The following is a 21,307-nucleotide window of genomic DNA, read 5'->3' as shown; positions in this document are numbered from 1 at the left end:
TGAAGAAACATGGACAACAGGACAAGTGCTCGTTTTGTCCACCAAGTTTCTTCAGACTTGTCCTCATTTTTTTTTGCGCTGTCACTTACCATTATGAATCACTGATTAGCCCACGTCACAGTATTTAATTGTCTACAGCAAAGATGAACCCTCAATGCAGCTGCAAAGCTTGGCAATAACCCCCAAGATAGTAGCACAAGACCTGAAAGTTACCAGGACAATTATAAAAGTTCAAGTACACTGCACCCATTATTAAACCACAGGTACTAAAGAGCAATGATAAATGCTGGTGACTTGTTCCAGCTAACACTTCGATGCCAAATGGGAGCCAATCACAGAAACATAACCCCATCATTGTTGTCCTGGTTACAAAGCATGCACTCGTCATTTGAAAATATGTACTCCATCAGTGTAAAAGCAGAACCCCAGGCCATTCTTGCAAGATTCCAACAACTGTTGTGCTTCTTCTTACGTATTAAGAGTGAGTCTGGCATGAGAAAAACATCAAAAAATTTTACAAAGCATGCTTATCCAGTTATGAACAAGCAAGCCTCTGTACACGCATGTGAATCTTTAGATTTCAAAAAGGCAGAAAAGCTTTGGCAGTTTGATGCAAGGAAAAAGGGGATTTAAAAGCAATTAATGATTTTGGGTGTAAAACAACTTACACAAAAAGGCCTTTTCTCGTCAGTTCAAATGTTTACTTTCTAAAAGAAGGCAATACACGTAATTGTTTCGGCAACCAACAATAATGTGATCTTCAAGAAGAACCGGTGATGAAAACACCTCACCGTCAAAGCAGTGTGAGCATAGCACTTCTCCGCTCTCACTGTTAATGATACACAATGTTCCTTGGGTGCTTACGCCAACACAAAATGGCTTGTCAGATGAGCAGAACAATGTCGAATAGACTGGTGAATCGAGGCGCACCTGCCACAGTATACGTCCATCCTGAACAGAAAGTTTGTACACACTGTGATCGTGACAGCCGACGACTAGAGACGTGCCCCCAGCACCAATGGTCGGTGCAAGTGTTGAGAAGACTGGAGCAGCAGCTTTGGTGACCCACAGCTATTCGCATAAAAAAAAACAAAGTCAGAATCCTCACATCTTGCAGAAATAAGAGAACACAAAAGCAGCACAATAGTGAAAAATTTTAATTAAGACTGATATGCTAAGGTGATTAAATTAGGATATCAATTATGGCAAATCACACTAGATCCTTAACAATTCTTTACCGGCCAAAATCTGGACAAAAAAGATCCGAGAGCAAAATAAAAAGCAATAATTGTCCTAACCAAAAATTTTCTCTTGTCACCAATGCCTTGCTGCTGCAATATCAGATGTCAGAATACCTTTAACTTGTATCAAACAACTTAGAATTTACAAAATAAAATTAAGCACACCAAATGCTCACCTTGCTGCCATCCGAGTGACTGAGGAGGAAAACTTTACCATCAACACAGCACACACCCACTCCACTAGCACAAATGGCAGGTGAGGAAAAGATTGGCTTGTCAAGCTTGCATGTCCACAGAACTGCTCCTGTTGCCTGCAAAAGCAATGTTTCAGTGCACAATATTGAACAAGACACCTTTTACGAGTGACAAGGAACTAGAATAACACAGCTACTACCAGAGGAAGACACTGTTAAATTTGAAAGAAAATGCAGATCTTGCTCTGTCACCATTAGAATGTAGCTGTGCACAGTTGCCACATTTGTTCTGCAGTTTAAATTCCTCAGCAGATAAATTTTCTACTAGACAGCGGTTTAGCTCATTCAAACAAAACCTCTCTGCAAGGCTGCTTTCTCTTCAGAGCAGCTTGCTGAGTGTACTTTACTGCTAGTGATGGAAATATAGTTTGTTTCTACTGTTGCGGCAACCACAGAGTGGGCTATCAGTGAAGAATGCGAAGAAGTAGAAACGTTAATGGGTTGGTAGCCTCGCATGTAACCAAATTATCACCTGCAATTCATGGCATGCAGCAGGATTTCCCGAGCTGGTTTATTCTAGTTCATGGTCTCTCTTTTAGAGCGCAGCTATTTGGCGCCCGTTCCTGTGTTTCGCATTGTCGTCGCTGTTGTCCCTCGTAACCAGCTCTGCTGCCAGGGCCGCTCCTGCCGCCACCTTTTGCTGCAGCGCGTACCCCCCCCCTGTGTTCTCCTCGGTTGCTGCGCGCGCTCCTGCCATCACCGTTTGCCGCTGCGTGTACCCCCCCCGCTCTTTCTCTTCCTCCATGACGCCGACTGCGCGTGTTCTCCGATTGCTGCTCGTGCTCCTGCTGCCACCGTTTGCCACTTCGTGTACTCCCTGCCCCTTCCTGTGTGGCGGCGACAGTTTTCTCCAGTTGCCGGAGCGTCGGCTCGGCATCAGCGGATCGCGGTGCATGCATGCTTCCTGCGACCTCCCGATAACTTAATTGCGCTCTTCGCTTCACCTCCAAAGTCACCTCTGCGCAGCGGCAATCAGAACACCGGATCAGTGACGACGGATCTCGATATGTGCACCGCCCGAGCCGAAACGCATAGCCGCCACTGTTCGTCACTGCAAACCGCCTGCCGAAAAGTTGTCTGTAATTGTACATACATGTCTTGCTCGAATTCTTTGCCTCAATCTATCGAAAAGCTCAAACAGCTGATGAGCTGCGCTCACATTTCGCATTAGGAAGTAATGTAATCAATTTTTTGAAACCATGCCATAACAGATTCTGCCTAATGAACTTTAAGGGCTACAATGAAAGCGCGGGATTCCTTTGTGAAGCGCACTTTCATGCGCGAGTCACCTCAGTGCCCTGTGATTCTGGCAGTGAAAAGCATTGGCCATGTTAATGGTTTCCTGTGCAATGATATGAGAAATGGCTTAAACTGGAAAATATATTGGTGATTTGGTTTGAACACAGTAGAACCCCTTTATAGTAAAGTCGCTGGGAACAGCAAAAATATTTACTATATCAGTGTCTTTACTACATCAGTGGTCGGGGATGGCATGGTCCTGAAGATGCTGTCTGGTAGTTAAATAGGCACTTACTGAAAACGTCTTGTTGCTTAATGAAAAAACAATACTGAAATACCTTCCAGCTCGCTTTTATCATCTCTTTGTGCAATTTTTTTTATTAGAAAATTTCTTTACATCTTGTGGACAGCGTGATTACAAATGCAACCAAGTTCGATTTCATGTGAAAACCAAAGCCTTGCATGAACATGGTGTCCCTTTTTGCTGTTTCTGTCTTTTAAAAGGCAATGAATGATGAATGCGCGTGGCACTCAAGTGCTGTGAGACCGCACCACTGCACCTCCACTTTCTGCCTCCGCTGCCTCGTGCCTTGTGCTGCACATTACAGTGAATGTTCACCCATTTGTTCCCTTCCCCTATTTCTTGCTGCACTTTTACCCTCCTTTACTTTCTGAACAGACCACGCTGCCTCTTTGCTGTTTGTAGACAGCTTTTTTTTTTTTTTTTTTTTTTTTCCGACGTGCTGCGCGCTTTTTCTCACAGCTCCAAGGTGTCTGTAACATAGGCTTCTCCTGACTGCTGCTAAGCCTAGTGGTAAAGCCACCTAAACGAACACTGCATTATTTTTCTGTTTTCAAAAACAAAAAATATTTGCCTCGCGATGCTAGGTAGTGCCTAGGTGGCGATATCATATCATGGGAGTCGTTGCCGTGGCCAGGAGCACTTTGCTGTAACCGATTTTTACCGAAAACGTCTTTACTATAAAGGGGGAAAAATGTAGTTGTCTATGAAAGATGAACTGGGACTTCAGTTTGACTTTACTATATCAGTTTTTACTATATCCGAGTTTACTATAGCAGGGTTCTTATATGTTTTTGAAAGCGCAAATGAAATGAGCATGTAGATCGATGCTCGTTTGATGCCCATGTGGGAAATGAATTTTCACAGCACATTAAGTTGTACAGAAAGTATAAATGACAGCGTAACAACTACTGACACTGTTTTGAGCATGCATTCTTAATTCACGCCTTTTATTTATACTTTGGAACCGAACTCCCTTCTTTTTTTTCTAACCTGCCGAAGCGCTTTATCAAATAACCCGGGAAATGGATGCTTGAGCATCTTACCCAAGCAATCCTCCACAGCATGACTTTTTGCTACCTCCAACACTATTTTGCAAAATTTACTTTCATCATTTCCCATAGCTACATTTGGATGTACTCGCATATCCTTTGGCTTTATTGTTCTTTGTGGGTATTGTTTTAAGTATATCACTTGCATGAGATATGAGAGCATCTGATTCTGCACGAGAAACCCATCTCCCATCTTGTAAGTAACCAATGGTTTGTATGTAAGGCACGTAATAGAAACCCCAAGCATAAACTGCGGCGCCAAAAAGTATGCAATGTCCACTTGATGACTCCACAGGCCGCTCATAAGGGAGATAAAGCAGCCTTGCTCTTAGTATGATTTTGATTAAAATTTGTGGGGGCGATTAAGCTTCGCCTTCACAGTAGACATAATAACGCTTTTAATATCTGTGACAATACACATGAATCCCTAGTCGCATTGTAACGGCCGTGCGTAATTATCACGCGAAGTTATGCACACTGTTAGGGTGGATGGTGAGAGAAGGGCACACCGGCCACCCCACACTGCCTCCTATGTTTCCCGCAGCGATACTGCTGTAGCTTTCCCTCTTACCGCCTAGCACAGTTGAGGAACCTCCTCAACACAGTTCGAGACGAGCATGCCTCCTGCAATCCTCTCGGGCCTTTCGGCGGGTGAACAAGCACACATGTGATTCAGAGTTCCTGCCGGGGAGAACGCCGCAGTCACATGAATCACTCGGTCATTATAAGCACTTACTGCTGCGGGCGGCGAGCGGTAAGCCACGCTAGGTGAGCAGAACGTTCCTCTTCCCTTTTTGCGTGTGCTTCCCCCTTTCGGTGGTTTTCTTTCACCCTCGTACACGAGCGGGCCATTCGCTCGCTACGGCAGTTGTTACTTGAGTGCTGTATTTTGCCGTTCTTGGGCAGAATGAAGCCTGCTTTGAGTATGGAACTTGTGTTTGTCTCCTCTGGCCAGAACCTGCCACAGTGGTGGCTTTTCGCACAGCGGGTTGGAGGTCACAGCTCTGACTGTTAGGGCACGCTGAGGCAGAAGGCAACTTCCATGTCTAATCCTTTGGAGCATTATCACAAAAGTAACCCCTATACACCGCACGTTCATTCTGCGAAAATCCTTTTTAAAAACACAGCTGTTCATCAGCATGCAGTCGTACAGTGAAGAATGCACTAGGCACCCCTTTTATACTGCTTGCGCGCCATCTGTACTAGACAACGCAGTATGATCGTGGGGTTTCCTGTGGGCGCAGCATGCTGGCGCTAAACTCACATGCAAGCAAAGCGAAAACTGCATGGAAACATACATTGTTGCCCACTTAATTATTCATTCCATAATAGTTCCTTTCTAGCGACACAGCTGTTCATTAGCATACAGTCCTATGAGAAGCATACCCCAGGCACACCTTTATTTGAAAAGAACAAAATGGTCTGGCGTTGTATTGGTAGCATGCTTGCATTGCAATAAGAAGAGCCAGAGTTTGATTCCCTGTATGCTTGGTAGAATTTTTATTTCTTTGTTTCCTAGTAGGTTTTTTTGCTACAACAACAGAGAACAACAACCATGTTGACACCAACTTTTCTGCGACACAGGAACCTTAACACTACTGCGTTAACAGTGTGAACGTTGCAGAGCAACACTAAAAATATTTGCAGCACATATGGTGTCTTTGCATTAACTACGATTCAGAGAACACCCCATGTGCAAGTTAAAAAAGATCCAAGGCGTGAAGATATGTGCCTAATATAGTACTTACAGGACACAGTGCTGCGACCATTCCATCAAGTGTTGCTCCATATATTTGGTATGGGTTGTACGAAACAGATGCAGATGCAAAAATGCTTCCTTCCGACAAGCGACATTTCCAAAGAAGGCTCCCAGTCTAGGAGATGCACATAGACAGAAGTTCTCATGTATAATTACTCCCTTTTATGATCAGACAGCAAGGTTTCAAAACATCAGACTGCGCACTATTGCCACCCATATGCAAAAAAAAAAAAAAGAAAAATGATGATTTCTGTATCCAACATTGAAGTGTTAAAGTTTTCCTATGTATGTTGCCTATACCAAAGTCATATTTCCGAAATTAGGTATTACATTAGAGATGTGCTACCAGCCAGATCTCTGTCTTAAATATGTATAAATGTGCCCCTTAGCTAAACTGTTGCATTGTTCAAGCTCACACATCACACTGCACTAGTTTTTGGTTTCTGATTTTGCATGATATTGTGTCTAGCTGATTTACTTACCTATTTTTCAATAATACAGTAGAATTCTCTGAAGTGCAATGGATACTAAACCATAGAACTGTGAGGCTATAATACAAGGCAGAGGCACTGTCTGCTGCTTGACTTGGCAATGCTGCTGTTATCTTTTTGCCATCTCCTAGCAGGCGTTTCGCCTCACAAATGGCAACCAGTAGAACCACTGTTTACCCCTGTTTACTATGGTATAACCACTGTTTACAATGTGACTGCTGTTTCTGTCACTTCATCCTTACAGACAATTAATTACACAATCAAATATGGGCAAAGTAGAAGCAAGTAGACTATGACAAAAAAGAGCGGTATTCAAATCAATCACCAAATTCCACCTGCTTAAACATAAATGAAAATATACTAGATGTTTGGTTATGAGAAGCACTCACACTGGCCAACTGTTTATGATAAAACGCTTTTGAAATTAAATGTAGTCACAAAAACATAAAATTTCATATATACAAAAAGGCAAGATTTTACTCCGATATTTCTGTTTACAATGTGCATTCAAGTCACACTTAATTTGCAGCATACGAAACAAAAAGAGGAAAGTGAGAAAAGGAACAAGTGTTGTAAATTACACGTGGACTTCCCACGGAAACAGCTAGTTCCCAATGATCACCACAATATGACCATTTAAAAGTTTTTGTCACCAATAACAAATCTGCATTTGCCATAAAATTTCCTGACACACATGCTGTGTCCTTAAGCAGATCCAAAGTAAAAACAAAGAAAAAGAATAAAACTACTATACATTTTTGCCAGAACTGGCACCAAAGAAGGATGAAGTAGTTTAAACTTGCTCTGGAACAAATCCAATGTGTAGTGCGCACGCGCATGCACACACACGCAAGAAAAAGTTATCAGCTAGAGTTCTCCATCATTTTACATGACAGCTTATATCCATGCAGTGGCTGCATCTGCGATGGGAGTATCAACACCTCTGTGAATAATCAATAACCAGACGAAGAAAAGTCCCCTTGTCGAAACGCTGGCTCAGCTTGCGAACTGAGGCTCCTCATCAATCCTTGTTCAGTGCTTTTTCATACAATTCTCAGTGAGTACTTTTTGACTTTGCACTGGCTGCTTCACTGCTGTTGTATGCTGCAGTGTAAATGTATACGGTTCATTCATAGGCAGGCATTTTGGTAATAACGCTTCCTGGATTTGCCATAACATCCTTTTTCTACAATTGCTGACCTCTGAGGTTTTCTCTTGGTACTATCTTCTTGTTGCGCACTCTTTCATTGTCATCACATTTTCCTCTTTTCCCGGTAGCCACTATTTTGGTTGTTGCTATGACGTCACCTCCCTGTTGTGCATTCCTCCGCCTTAACCATAACTTCCCCAGTCACTAGGCCACCCGTCCTCTCACACCACCTCCTTCCTACTTTGCAGAAGAGCCTGCCTCTCTTACTTTGCGCCTGCCAACTTCCACCTGCCAACTGCCACTTGCCTGCGGACGCTGACAATGACGAAAACATCGTTAAACTGAGGAACAAACTGATAAGAGAAAATGCTCTACAAGAAATAAAAGTGTACAGTTCTCAACAAAAATAAATAAGTGTGATTTACTCACATCTTGGCTCATGCAGTACAGGTATCTGTCGTGGGAGCCACAGACAAATGAGTTGTGGGTTCTGTCTGTGGCTGGTGAGCTTTTGACTTCAGCACCAGTGCTTAATGTCCACTTGATAACTCCACTCACAATGTCAACACAGTATATGTGATGATCATAGCAACCTGCAGAGCACACGAGAAGGCAACAGCACCACTCAAACTAAGGACGAAGGAAAAGCAGTGAGCAGTTTATTTTACATACAGGTGAAATCTTTGGCACGTGCAAGACGAGTACGGTAAAGGTCAACAACAGCTGCGGGTTGTTCACTTTTGATGACTAAAGGGAAGCACTCCACATAGTAGTTATAAACGTAATAGCAAAAATGAGCTGAAAGCTAAAGTATGATGGAAATCAATTTCTTCCCAAGAAATTCACGTCCAGTTACGAAAACTTATCGCAACATTTGCTGAACACCAAAGGCAGCACAAAGTTAAATCTGCTTGACATGCATCTCATTAAATGCTGAATACAATGAAAGAAGACTGTCCCGTAATTTTTTTTTTATCGCAGCATTGATACAGCCAGAAAATTTAATCACGAACATGCTTTCAATTCCTGACATAGCAGACTAGCAATGATGCACACATACGCAAAGTCACAAATGCATGCAGCCAGTCTCAGAACAGTTAAGTGTAGTAACATGCGGTACACACCAAAAGCAACATATCGTCCACAACTTGATAGGCCAGCTGAAGACTCTATCCGATCAGGAACTGAAATCTCCCAAAAGCAATCTCCAGACTCTTCATTTAAGGCACAAAAGCGTCCTGCATGGGATCCTATGAGCACAAGTGTGTCTCCCCTAGGCAAAAAAAGGAACCAAAAGGTCTGAAAGATGAACTAGAAGATGAGAGGATGTGGTATGGCATGATATGTGGAGTTTAACATCCTGAAGCTGCACGAGGGCCACAAGACATGCTGCAGTAGAGGACTCACAACTAATTTAGACCACCTGACGCAGTCCTCAATAGACACCAACATCACACTGTGCACGGGTGCCTTTATGAAGACTGGTGTATAGTATATAAAACATTAACTGGAATCATGCCAAGGGATATGCTTTCCTCCCCCCTATCTCCCTCACTCTTCCTTTCACTCATTTCCCTCACTGCGCATGTCACATCAATGATAGACAGCCCATTGTGAGATATGACACGGATCAGCAAGCCGTGACCAAGTATAACCATATGTTACGTATACATGGCAGGCCTACTCTACAGCTTACTACATGCGCTGTGAGTGGTTTAATGCTTGCAGCTACTCCAACACTCTCAGCAAAAGGTGCTCACCGGACATGCTACGCTAATGTGAGTACAGCTGCATAAATACAACAGATATCTGACACCTGTACGTAGTGTTACGAATTCTCTTGCATCAGCATTTTCCGCCACTGCAGCTGTCACTGATATTTGTGTTACCACAAGGGCAAACGCCTCAATAATTCTGCACACGCTTCTACGAAATTTTGTGCTGCCATGACAGGGTTTCAAATCCACAATCCTGGCCTCAGCACTGCAGCAGGTAGGTACAGCTAGAAGCAAAATGAAAGGGAACACGGGAGTGCGTTGCTTCCGCGCTTTGCAAAGCACTGCCACCAACACAAGACCAGAATGGGTGGCACCAAAGGTATCCTCGGAAAGAAGAGCCTACCAAGCTTACTTTGGATCACCTATCGGTGACAGCCCATTTGAAAGCGTGGAGGCCACATACTCCCATGTTTCCTTTCATATTGATTCTAGCTGTACATGAGACAAGATGACACATTCGCAAATCATCTTACGTAGTGTAGGCTCATTGATGGTATTTGCAAGGAGCCAGGTCAGAGAACTTTCAGGAAAATCAATTAGGAAAAAGAAAAAGAGTGCCATTCTATAGCTTAGTGCTTGCGAGAGTCCCCTTTCTTCCCGTTATGTGTGCTAATGAAAGTCAGGATATTCCGAAAGCATCAGGAAGACAGACAAACCTTGTTGCACCACACAAAGTCAAACAGCACTCAATAAGATTGACACACGTCAAAAAGATACATTTCATGAATTGGAGACTTATCTAACTATTGTGCACCTACGGACTTCTACAGCAGCAAAACAATGCAAAACAATTTGTTAACTAAAGCTTTCTGTTCTCCACACTTATCATTCATTATCTTTTATACACCACAATCTGCACGCATATCTCATACATACAAATGGTGAAATTGGACTAAGAATGCCTTTAGAAACTGAACGACATTACTTTATAGCCATTTCAATTTTTTTTGTAGAAAAAGGTTTACTTTTGTTTTTCCTCAAAGCGATTCTGGTTATTAGGGATGCTTCCTTAGCAGACTGCAGACAATTTTGACTACCTGGGGTTCTTAACGTCCACTGATACCATACAGTAAGTGGGGATCTTGTGTTTCCCCTCCATTGAAACTGAGCCACTGCAGCTGGGATCAAGCCGTTGTCATCTGACCAAGTAACTCCTAACTCAACAATCGAGCGCTTAACACTGAGCCATCAGAGGGCCATCAAGTTTAAACAGTAGTACCAATAAATTCAGAAAATACCTCAAATGTTATATGTATCGATACCTCGGTCTTTTCTAGTGTAAAAGAAACTTGCATTAACATTGCAAATTGCTTCAAAAAGTATTATGAAGCAGCTAACTGAAGAAAGTGGCTAAAAAAACTGAACAAATGTTTCAAATTCGTATCTAATGGTCGACATCAGACTGTACACTTGCACTTCTAGAAATGCACAAAACATCAAACAGGCCTAATAACAAAAAGTAAAAAAACAGCAAAACATGCTGAACAGTCTATTTAATAATTTGATAACATTCAACATGCAAAAATATGTTAAACTGGTGCACCACTGTTCATTTCCCTGCACTTGAAGTTACATATTATGACAAATGTGTCCTACTTACTATCACGTAAAGGTTTAATACAACACAAATAAGCTGCTAAGCTAGAAAAAAATAGTGTACCAGGCATGTTAGTATCAAGGCAGAAAAACAGGGAACCCAAACTTACTTAGTGATGCCAGCTGAATGTTAGCCCGTATCCTCGTAGCAAGCTTCCACAATTTGATATGGCATTTTAACATGTCTTTTTCACTACAACCCCAGTTTCCCACTGCTGGAAAAACTCACTAGAAAAATTTGCTCAACAATATAGGTTGACCATTATAAGAATTGTGAAATTTGTCATGTCTTCTACAAGCATTTTTCCTTTCACATATGTTCGTGGTGCGTATGAGTGTTTTTTTGCTGTGAAACAAATTCTGTGCTAAAATGAGCTCTGTCAATTTGCTAACCCCCTCACTCCACCCTATTCTTAACACTTGCTATTCAGCTCCCGGCTCATAATAATTAAGATAGTTATCAAAAACTTAAATGTATGTCACTTTTTCATTCACAGCTTTTGAATTAATCTGCCAATTCCACAATTACATTATTATTTACAACGTGACTTGCAGTAGAAAAAAACAAAAAAAACAAACAAACCTCTGAAAGCTGACGATGAGTGGAGATGCATCAATGCATTTTCCGAGGTTGTACTTCCACCTTTCAGAAATAACTGGTTGGGCAGCATGCAAGTTGCCTGCTCCAGTAATTTTCGGTCCAAGGCAATGTTCGGAACAACCACAGTGGTTCCAAGTACCAAATCTGGTGGTGCAGGTGAAACAAGAAGTACGCTTCACTCGTGCCAATGAAGATGCAGTGAACTGCGCACTTGTGGGTGATGCCAGTTTTATACGCTTCATTCGAACTTGTTCAATGGGCAGTTCGCTCTGCTCTGTCACAGAAGTCACGTATGCCTGGACATCTGAGAACGTGCTGTTCAGAATCTTGTCTACCAGCAGAGGCAGTGATTTTCCCAAGGCAAACTCAAGCTCCTGAGAAATCCTCACAGCACCCAGTGAATTCCCTCCAGCAGCAACAAAAGTCATGTCTCCAGGAACAATGGGCTGATTACTCTTCATCGACAAATCCTGGTAAAAAAAAAAGAAAAGAAAGGAAAAACAGAAAAGCACTATAGTTAATTTGTTGCCTGCAACAAATTAAGTTAACATTCAACCCAGATAATAGAAATTCAGCAACATACGGTATCTAGCAGCATGCAGTGAACACTTGCACCGCTGCTCTATTGTGCATATAGATGGATGACAACTAATGTGAACACATTTTGCACTGCGCAGTTTGCAGTTTTGAAAGGCACATACATTCCAAAGTTTAACCAGTAACGGGCGAACGTCTGAGATGGGATCTTGCAGCTTTCGTTTCTTGTGGTAAGCAACCAAGGCCTCAACATCTATTTTTCCTGTAAAATAAGAAAAAAAGAAAAAACACTGATATCCCCATGGCACAGCCAGATGCTTCAATTGACACGGGCTCAGATAAGCAGTTCCAAAGAATAAGTATGAAAGGAAAACTGCATAGCACCTTGGGGGGAAGGAGAGATGGCAACCATGGCACACTTGAAAAAGTAATCTGAGGGTCCTCAGTGATACTCATTCTTCTTTTTTTTTTTTCATGGTGCATGAGAATCTCAGTCAAAGAAAAGTGTTGGCTGACGTACTTGGTCTGCATAAGGCAGGCTCAAAATGTATTTTAGAATGCATCCCTTCGGTGATCGTTCTTGGATTGCGCACCGTAGTTGGTTTCATGCCACTACCTGTCAGCCATGGTAGGTAGTAGTAGTAGAACAAAACACTAGGCAATGGCTAGCAGCTAGTAGAGTGGAAAAATGAAAATTTCCTTGTATTTAAACAGAGACGGACGAGGAAGAGAGAGTGAGGGCAATGGGTGGCCTAGTGGCTTGAGCTGTGTGGCAAGAGACGACTGGAATGGGGCTACTACAGGAAAAATCCGAAGGGTGACTACTAGTGACAATGGCTGACAAATGCACAACCTCAGGGCAGTGCTACAATAAGCCGAAGGGTAACAGCGTGACTACTGCAGAAGCAGAGGGTTATGGTGAGAGTGCAGGATGGCATCCCACATAGGGATGAGAACAAAAGGCAGAGGAAGGGGGTGTGTCTGGAGGGTGAGGGTGATACAAGTGGGAAAGGTAAAAGTGCCAGGTGGAAATAGGAGGAGTGCAGTAGTGGCAGTGAGCATCATGAAAGAAAAATCATGAGCATGCTTCTAGTAAATAGGAATTGGTAGATCACATGGATCACACTTGCCAACACATCCTTCATAACAATTTATAAATGGGAAAGGATTGAGTGCCAGTACAAGGATGGTTATGTGGAAAAATATAAAGTAGTCTCTAACTGCACACACAGGGTTTTTCATTTAACTTGATCCTTGGATTAGAAAAAATAAAGCAGTGCACCCCTCTGTTTAAGGCCGAGTGCATTACTTTAAATTGGGGAGGGGATCAGAAACAATCCAACCACTTTTTTCTGCCTCTGTCAGGGGCCTCCATAAGGGCATCCTATATCAGGGGATCTCAAACACGCAGCCTTCTAAAGCAATGCGCCAGACAACTACAATATCCATGTCTACACTTATTCTCATCAGGATAAGTGCTAGTAGTATTAAATGTTGTACCCTTTCAGCAGCCTTCTCCGAGGCATCTTAAAGTACTAGCGACTGTCTGACGTTTAGGCAGTGTAGAGCATGTGCTGCTTTTCTTTTCCTTAATTTTTTTTTTTGTTCTTGTGCTTTTAGTTTCCCATTTTTCAATTATTGTTTATATTGTTTTCTGTTATTTTCCAGCTCCTGGCATGCGAGGAACGAAATTTTCCCAATGCGGGCCGCATAGCAATACGAGCTTGAGACCCCTGTCCTATGTGGTCCTTTTTTCTGGCTTTAAAAAAAGCTCATGAAATATGCAAAATAATCATTTGACTGCACTCTTGCACTAACATACTGCAGTGCTGCCCAATGTGTTTCGATTCAGTAAAGTGTGTGCTGTCGCCTCAAAGTAAGCAGCTGATGCTTCTGTCAGCATCGTCATTCTGTCAGCACATTCTGCCAGAACATGGAATGAGCATGCCACAACCAGTCATAAGTGATGGGCCACCAACTACCAACTCAGACAAAGCCTTTGTTGAACTATCATATCAACAAGACACAAAAACGGAAGAAAAAGCACTCCAGGATCTTTGGACAGTAAGGAACTCAGCCTCTCCCAGTGTCTAAGGTTTCCAGTGTGCTATAAATATAAGAGCAGTCTCAACACATGGCTTGCCGGCTACTCGAGGTACTATCAGGGATAAAAGTCTGACCTACAGCCGAAAATTGAAACAAATAGCTTTGTGATCTACCAGCGGCCAGAGACCACACTTATGTGAAAGTTAGACTCCCCTTCTGCAATGTGTGCTAGTTAAACAGGACTGACATTAGTGCATGCTGAAACTATCTCCCTGTAATGACAACAGCCTGGGTATTCTGGAAACCTTTGTGCTTTAGAGTACATTTACAAAGTATGCTACTTGTGCAGTAGTAACCATACGAAGTTCTGAGGCATGATAGTACCATGTGTACACTTTTTTTCTTCTAAGAATTACAACATGATTAGCGAGCGCACCTGTGTTCACGAAGACAAACACAATACAAAGGCGACTGCGACTCGACGAACACTACAGCATTTAATGAATTGACCCAAATGCCACGTGTCTCCACGTTGTTTATATGAGAATTACCGTGCACTATCTGTCATGCGCAGCACACCATGCTGGCCGCACATTCTTCTATGGTTTCATTTGCATGTATGCTAGACTGAAATGATGAGATGCAGCAGAGAACAATAAACAGCGCAATATTGTCACGTAGTGGTGACAAGCCCGGTAGCCACAAACAAGAAAACTGGTATTGCACTGAAATAAACTCATTCTTGGGCAGACTTGCACCTGCAAAAGAACTAAGCAATTCGGCGGCGGCGATAAAAGCAAGCGTGCTCGTCGACCACCGAACTAAGAATGCCTAATGCATTCGGCAGTGCTCAATTTTATAGGCACAGAAACATCTAGATAAACCAGCCAAGGGATATTGGAAAAGTCCGGAATAATGTGGAAACAGTCGTGCTCGCCTCCAATCATTCCAGACTAATCTTGGAGCATCCTGCACTACAAAAAAAGTGATAAAGACATGCTTCTTGATACCAAGCATGAACAAACAAAGAGTGCAAAATCGATCTGTTTGCTACAATCGCAATGATAAGGCTGCACGCTGGCGGCTATTGAAAATAAAGGTTTGCGACAATATACTGACAGCAGAAACAGTGTGGCACTGATTACAAGATACAAAGCTGCTCTGCTTTTGCCTTCAGTATGAATCACAGTACACCTCTGCCACGGGTTAATATAGCAGCTAGACAAGGCTATGTGAAGTTCACAAATAAATTGCTATACGGAGGAAGCCTACTATTAAGCTTTTAATGATCTATGCCTGAAGCCATGGTATGCCAGTCAATTTACAGCCTGTGGATGTTGCAACCACTACGAACAGCATAAAACAGTTGCTGCCATACAAGTACGTGATTGAATTGAAGATGACACTAAAATAACAAAAGGCACAACAAGAGGGAGCAGGAATACTGACCATGACTAGTAAGAGGTAAGCTGGGAACCACTTCAACCCTAAATGGGCACTCGCACTCGCTTTCCAAGCTTTGTCGCAATCGAGGGACTGCAGTCTCAATGTCAGAAGTTGGGGACAAGACAACAAAGAAAAGCAGCACCTTTTCCTTTGTGCAGAAATGGCAATGACAGCTCTCAACCATTTTGGTACCAAGAAGCCATCTTGAAAGGTGTGCAGGATTGATTTTCTTGCCATGGTACTTGAAGACAGAGTCATTCCTACCAAGGAATGTTAAGCCACTGGAAGATTTACGGACAATGTCACCAGAGTCACGCATCAGATCGGGGTCCAAATGTTCCCACTTCTCGCTTCCAACCAAACAGCGCCGCAGAGGCCCACCTGAATGAAAATGATTTTCGTTTTTTACTAATCATAACGCTTAGCATTAGGAGTCCTGAAATTTTGAATATTTGTTTCTGACATACCAATGCACAAATCCTTTTAACTTTTTATTCTGCCAGTTTCTGACTGAATAAATTTATTATTTTTGAGTTTTTGTGCAAGACCCCATATTTTGCCAATCAAAAGTTTTTGTTAGCATAAATATCAGGTTTCATTCCTTATATCATTAAAAATAGAGCTCTTTCAGCTTGCTATGATGTATCACAGTAAGAAAACAGTTATCGGATACCTATAGCACTTCTTAATAGCATAAAGATCCTTTCTTTTCTTCATGTTATATATTGAAGACGAAATTATTATTGAATGAAAAAAAAAAAAAGGTAGAAAGTTTCTTCTCCAAAAAATGTTCTGTTAAACAGCACAATATCTTAAAGCTGGCAAAAAGCTTACCGATGAAAAGTATACCATCTCCTTCATTGACGACAGCGCCGGAGTCATCTCTCACCTCTAGCAGTGTCCCATCAAGTGGTTTTCCCAAAGGAATCGCTCTGCAAAAGCAGCAGGCATAGTACACTTCAGGTTGTGCCCCGCCGGGGTGGCGCAGTGGTTACGGCGCTCGACTACTGTTCCCAAGGACGCGGGATCGAATCCCGGCCTTGGCGGCCACTTTTCGGTGGAGGCGAAAAGCAAGGCGCCCGTGTGCTGTGCGATGTCAGTGCACGTTAAAGAACCCCAGGTGGTCGAAATTTCCGGAGTCCTCCACTACGGCGTCTCTCATAGCCTGAGTTGCTTTGGGACGTTAAACCCCACAATCCAACCAACCATCCAACACTTCAGGTTGTACATTCGTGTGACGTCACGAACCAGAGAGCTTGAAATGAGGTTTGCAATGAAGACATCAAAGAAACGTCGAGCCAAAATAGAACTTTGCCGTTATACGAGGGTCATCCCAAGATTATGGACTCCAGTTCTTTTATAAGCTGAAAGAAATGTTTATTTTAAGCAATTTCACAAATCACTTAAAAGGGAGACCATTCTTCTACTTTTCCATATAATTGCTGTTGTGGTCTATGCATTTTTGCAGATGCTAGGGAGTTTTTGTATGCCCATGTCATACCAGCTCGCCGCAATGCCGTTGAGGAAGCGCTTGACCTCATCTTTCGTTTCGTCATCATCGGTGAAGCACCTTCTTTGGAAACAAATGGTAGTTCCTTTGTGCCAAGTCCGGACTGTGGGGTGCGTAGCTGATGACGTCTCATCCAAACTGTTGCAGGAGAGCGACGGTTTGGCAGACGACGTAGGGGCGAATGTTGTCGTGGAGAAGACTCACGCCCTTGCTCAGCATTCCTCTTTTGCAATTTTGAATCGCCTGTCTGAGCTTCGTAAGGGTCTCACAATATTTGTCTGCGTTTACTGAGGTGCCGAGAGTCATGAAGTCTACCAACAATACCCCTTTTCGATCTCAAAACACCGTTTCCATGACTTTTCCGGCAGACTGTTTGTTTGAATTTTCGCGGCTTGGGCGAAGAGGAATTCCACCACTCATGTGATTCTATTTTGGTCTCAGATGTGAAGTGGAATGCCCAGGTTTTGTCACCCGTAACAATGGAATCCAAAAAGGTCTCCTTTTCATCTCCATAACATCTATAAAATTCGCGGGAGGAGTTAATGCGTTGCCATTGATGGTCGTTTGCGAGCATTCGCGGAACTCATCTTGTGCCCACCTTCTGATATTTCAACTTTGCTGACAAAATCCTAAGAGCAGTGCTTCTAGAAACACCAGGAACCAAAATGCAGAGTTCGTTGAGTGTGAGCCTCCGATCTTGCCCCACCATTTCTTTGATCTTTACGACTGTCTCATCAGAAATTGACGGTCTCCCCGTTCTTTCTTCATCATAAATTTCAGTGTGACCAGCTGCGAACTCCCTACACCACTTGCGGACGTTTTTAACATCCATGCAGGACTCTCCATACACTTCTGTCAACTGGGAATGAACGCCTTTTCCGTTCAAAAATCAAATGACTTCGTGAGCTTTGCACCTGGTGGTAGCGACAAACGTGAGCTCCAGTTAAAATGGCTGCCATGCCATGACTGACAGTCCCTTTTGCGCTGAGCCATGGCTTGTTTGAAAGACGGGGAACAATGAACACAGCAGTATGGCAAGCAGCCACGCAAATTGTTTCCCTGCGGCGGCAGCCCTTTGAAGACCTTACTTTTGGGATTACCCTCGTAGATAACGTACCACGCTCTAATCATAAAGAGACTGCTCGTACTGTATTCATTTCAAAATGGTGGCAACCTGTTCCTTTATATCAGGAAATTATGAGCTTAAATCAGCAAACCTTTACACTGGGCTAGTTGGTATACATTCATTTTAACTAAAGAGGTGTCCCTTTTTAGTATTAGTCAAGATGAGCATAAATCAATAGGTATGAAAATTTTTCAATTCATCTTTACGGCCGACAAATGCATTTTAGCTGCCAGACAAACGTCAGCATAGCCAGAAAGAGCTAGAGAATCAATTTCTTTATTTATTTACATATACTGAAGGGCCTTCTCGGGTCAATGCAGGAGTGGATACAAAAAAGAAAAAAAATATGAAATAGAGAAACAAATGTAGGCAAAAAGAAGTGCACAATAACAATTCATCACCACAGTGGCATCATGGGGCTAATGACATATATTCAATGAAACGAAAAGAGTTGGTTTAAGGGAAGCAAATGTAGTTACAAAAGTGGGAAGTCATGATGGATTAATCACGGTGGTGTTGGTGGTGATTCAAAGCGATTAACTTGCTCTATGAGTGACACTACTGAGTAACAGCTTACAGCAGCCAAGGATAGTTTATTTCAGCAAAATATAGCTGAGGGGAACAAGGAATATTTATGAGCATTTCTTATTCAGAACAATAATCTGATGGAGTTGTCCTCGGTACTTCTTTTAGAGTAAGGCCTGGTCCTGTTCTATCATATGGCAAAATCATAAAGCAAATCGAGGAATACAATGTACATATCTTGTAGAGTGAAACCCTGTTAATTCAGATTTCAAAGGCACTCAGACACATAGTTGCCGGTCAGAATGCTCACCGTATTAGCCAAACGCTGCTCTCTGCTCCAATCACTTTCTTATCACCATCTTATCAAGCCATTGCATGGTTATGTAGGCAGACTTTCTACTACATACTGTTGTAAGAACCCAGATAACTTTTATGTAAAACTGTAAGAAGCAACCACCATTGCAAAGCAACGCATTAATGGTACGCAACAATTGCAGCTGTTTCATCTCGCTCGGCACAAAGTGAACGAGAAGATGATAAAGAAGTTTATTACCATACATCTGCTTAGGCTGTTATCTCACAAGGTGAGCATTTAATTGCAACACTTTTACTTTTGTTACAACTGTGTGACTTTCTCCTGCTGGATGAACATTACAATACCATCATATATGCACTAACTCTTGCTACATCAGCTGCTCATTCTAATAAAAAAAGGTTTCGATAGCACAGGAACATCACATTCTAAGGGGAAAAAAAAAAGATATGACTGAAAGTTTTACGCAAAAAACAATATCTGCTGAAAAAAAAAAATTCCTTTCTGAAACAAACACCAAGAAAAGTCCTACCCCTTAGCATGGTACACAGACAGGGTTTGCGACATGGGTTATGAGAGACATTGTAGTATGTGGGAATCACGAAATGCCATGTCTTCCCCTCGCACGAGATGCGCACCATGAAAACGCAGGAAAGCGGGCACTTTCTTCCCTCCCCACAGTTAAGCAACTAGAAGGTTTGTTGAAGAGCACTGTGCTGCCCTCTTCCTCAAACCAGTCGCAAGTGCGCACGACCAGGTACTGCAGAAGCGGCCACTGAATGGCCCCACGACCAAGTCAGAAGGCAAGGGTCGCAGATCAACCAGATCTAGCAGCCAGTGGTTTTGGGAGAACCCAACAAGAAAAGCATCCTACCTTATGTAATGTTCTGCACTGCATCACCGCAGTGCCACTGTGAATGGTCACATGCAGTGTGCACTACCAGGAACTCAGATTCAAGGCCCAAACCTCGGAAGAGGTTCACAGGCTGAGGAAGAACCCCCCCCCCCCCCTACGACTGGAGGGTTTTGGAATAATTTCAGCCACCCAGGGTTCCTTAACTTGCTATGACAAAGCACAGCAAACATTTGCCTTGCATCTCACCTCCATCTAAATGAAGCCGCGACCGGGACCATCCTCGGACTCGGCGGCTAAACCTCCTAACCACTGAGCCACTGCCGGAGGGCTTATGAAACAGTGACCCAGTTGCAGTGTCAATGAAATTTCGTGAACTCTATTCTCACAAGTAGCAAAATAAGTTCATTCACCTTCGTTCTAAAGCAAAAGAAAGAAAGGATATACATGCCCCACATCTGCAGGACCAACCCTGTGGCATGTTGCCCAGCAGGACACCTCAGTGATTCCGTACAGGTTGTAGATTTCTGTCTCGTTTCCCTGCTGTCTCCAGGAATTTAAGCAGGCAACAGAAGGGCACTCTTCACCACCGAAGGCCAAGACACGAAGTGGCGAGGCACCACTGAGCAGTGACTCTTTGATGCGACTAGCACCAAGATTGCGAATAAAACTTGGCGTTGCCTGTAAAGGAACAAGTTGATGCAAGCATGTATACTTTTTTTTTTTCTTTTTTGTGCAGCCAATTTAAGACCGTCATACACCAATGGACTACTGAACACAACATCTTTGAACATCTGGGAAGTAACCTTCTTTTGTAGAAAATTACTCAAGCTGAGAGCTTTCTTTCAAAATTTTGCGGTGACAGAGTCGAAAAGAAACAATAAAAGTGCAGACACATGCATCTTGCTATACTGTACGAACTACGAAAAAATGACAGGGTGGTCTACCTTGAGCTGCCGGATTACCGTGAGCTAGCGCGGTTAGCCCTGGTTTATCTTGGCTCTATATGGTTTCGTTCGATTGGAATTGAATTATACCTCGTGTGACATATCATATAATGTATGCTGCCTAAGTTGGCAGAACCGACACAGATAGAAAGCTCAGCTTTAACCAAGCTAAATGAATGTGCCTGCATGATACAAGACCAGCATGTCGGAGTTCCAGGGATCACAGTGGGTTCGATTCCCATCTCAAATGAGTAGTCTAAGTTTGAAGCTCCTACCAATTCAACTGTGACATGCGGTGTCATGACATCACACAACCCTCCTCCGATCAATCAGTTTCCGACCATGCAACTTGCCAGCTACCATCAGTCAGAGGCATGTTCCTGAGGAGGACTGGACAAATGGATGGGCGGGCAGGTGGACAGATGAGAGGACAGATAGACAGAAACACAGATAATTGCTCTTAGATGGAGTGGAAGCCTTAGTGCAAGAGCACAAAATACAGCACATTAGCTGTGTACAATGCCTCTCAATAAAATTTCAAA

General features: G+C 42.9%; 1 protein-coding gene across 5 annotated transcripts in view; it reads right to left on the bottom strand.

Moving 5' to 3' along the window:
- Positions 1-661: 661 nt before the first annotated feature.
- APC10 (anaphase-promoting complex subunit 10) overlaps positions 662-21,307 on the bottom strand; it is a 56,822-nt gene continuing 36,176 nt past the window's right edge. For 3 of the 5 annotated variants that reach the window (XM_084601641.1, XM_084601636.1, XM_084601635.1), the window contains 10 exons: positions 20,270-20,499; positions 16,326-16,423; positions 15,495-15,872; positions 12,164-12,261; positions 11,445-11,932; positions 8,612-8,760; positions 7,917-8,080; positions 5,836-5,961; positions 1,418-1,552; positions 663-1,071 (listed from right to left, as the gene is read on the bottom strand). In XM_084601641.1, the coding sequence (XP_084457767.1) occupies positions 688-1,071; positions 1,418-1,552; positions 5,836-5,961; positions 7,917-8,080; positions 8,612-8,760; positions 11,445-11,932; positions 12,164-12,261; positions 15,495-15,872; positions 16,326-16,423; positions 20,270-20,499 (2,250 nt within the window). In that variant the 3' untranslated portion in view covers positions 663-687. Of the gene's footprint in view, positions 1,072-1,417; positions 1,553-5,835; positions 5,962-7,916; positions 8,081-8,611; positions 8,761-11,444; positions 11,933-12,163; positions 12,262-15,494; positions 15,873-16,325; positions 16,424-20,269; positions 20,500-21,307 lie in introns of all 5 variants that reach the window. The other 2 variants (XM_084601638.1, XM_084601637.1) reach the window with 2 other exon arrangements.

This window comes from Amblyomma maculatum, chromosome 4 (assembly GCF_055883805.1).
Source record: "Amblyomma maculatum isolate TAMU_Amacu chromosome 4, ASM5588380v1, whole genome shotgun sequence".
In the NCBI taxonomy this organism is placed as follows: domain Eukaryota; kingdom Metazoa; phylum Arthropoda; class Arachnida; order Ixodida; family Ixodidae; genus Amblyomma; species Amblyomma maculatum.
The sequence above is the reverse complement of the archived record's forward strand: the minus strand, read 5'-3'. Positions and strand labels throughout refer to the sequence as shown.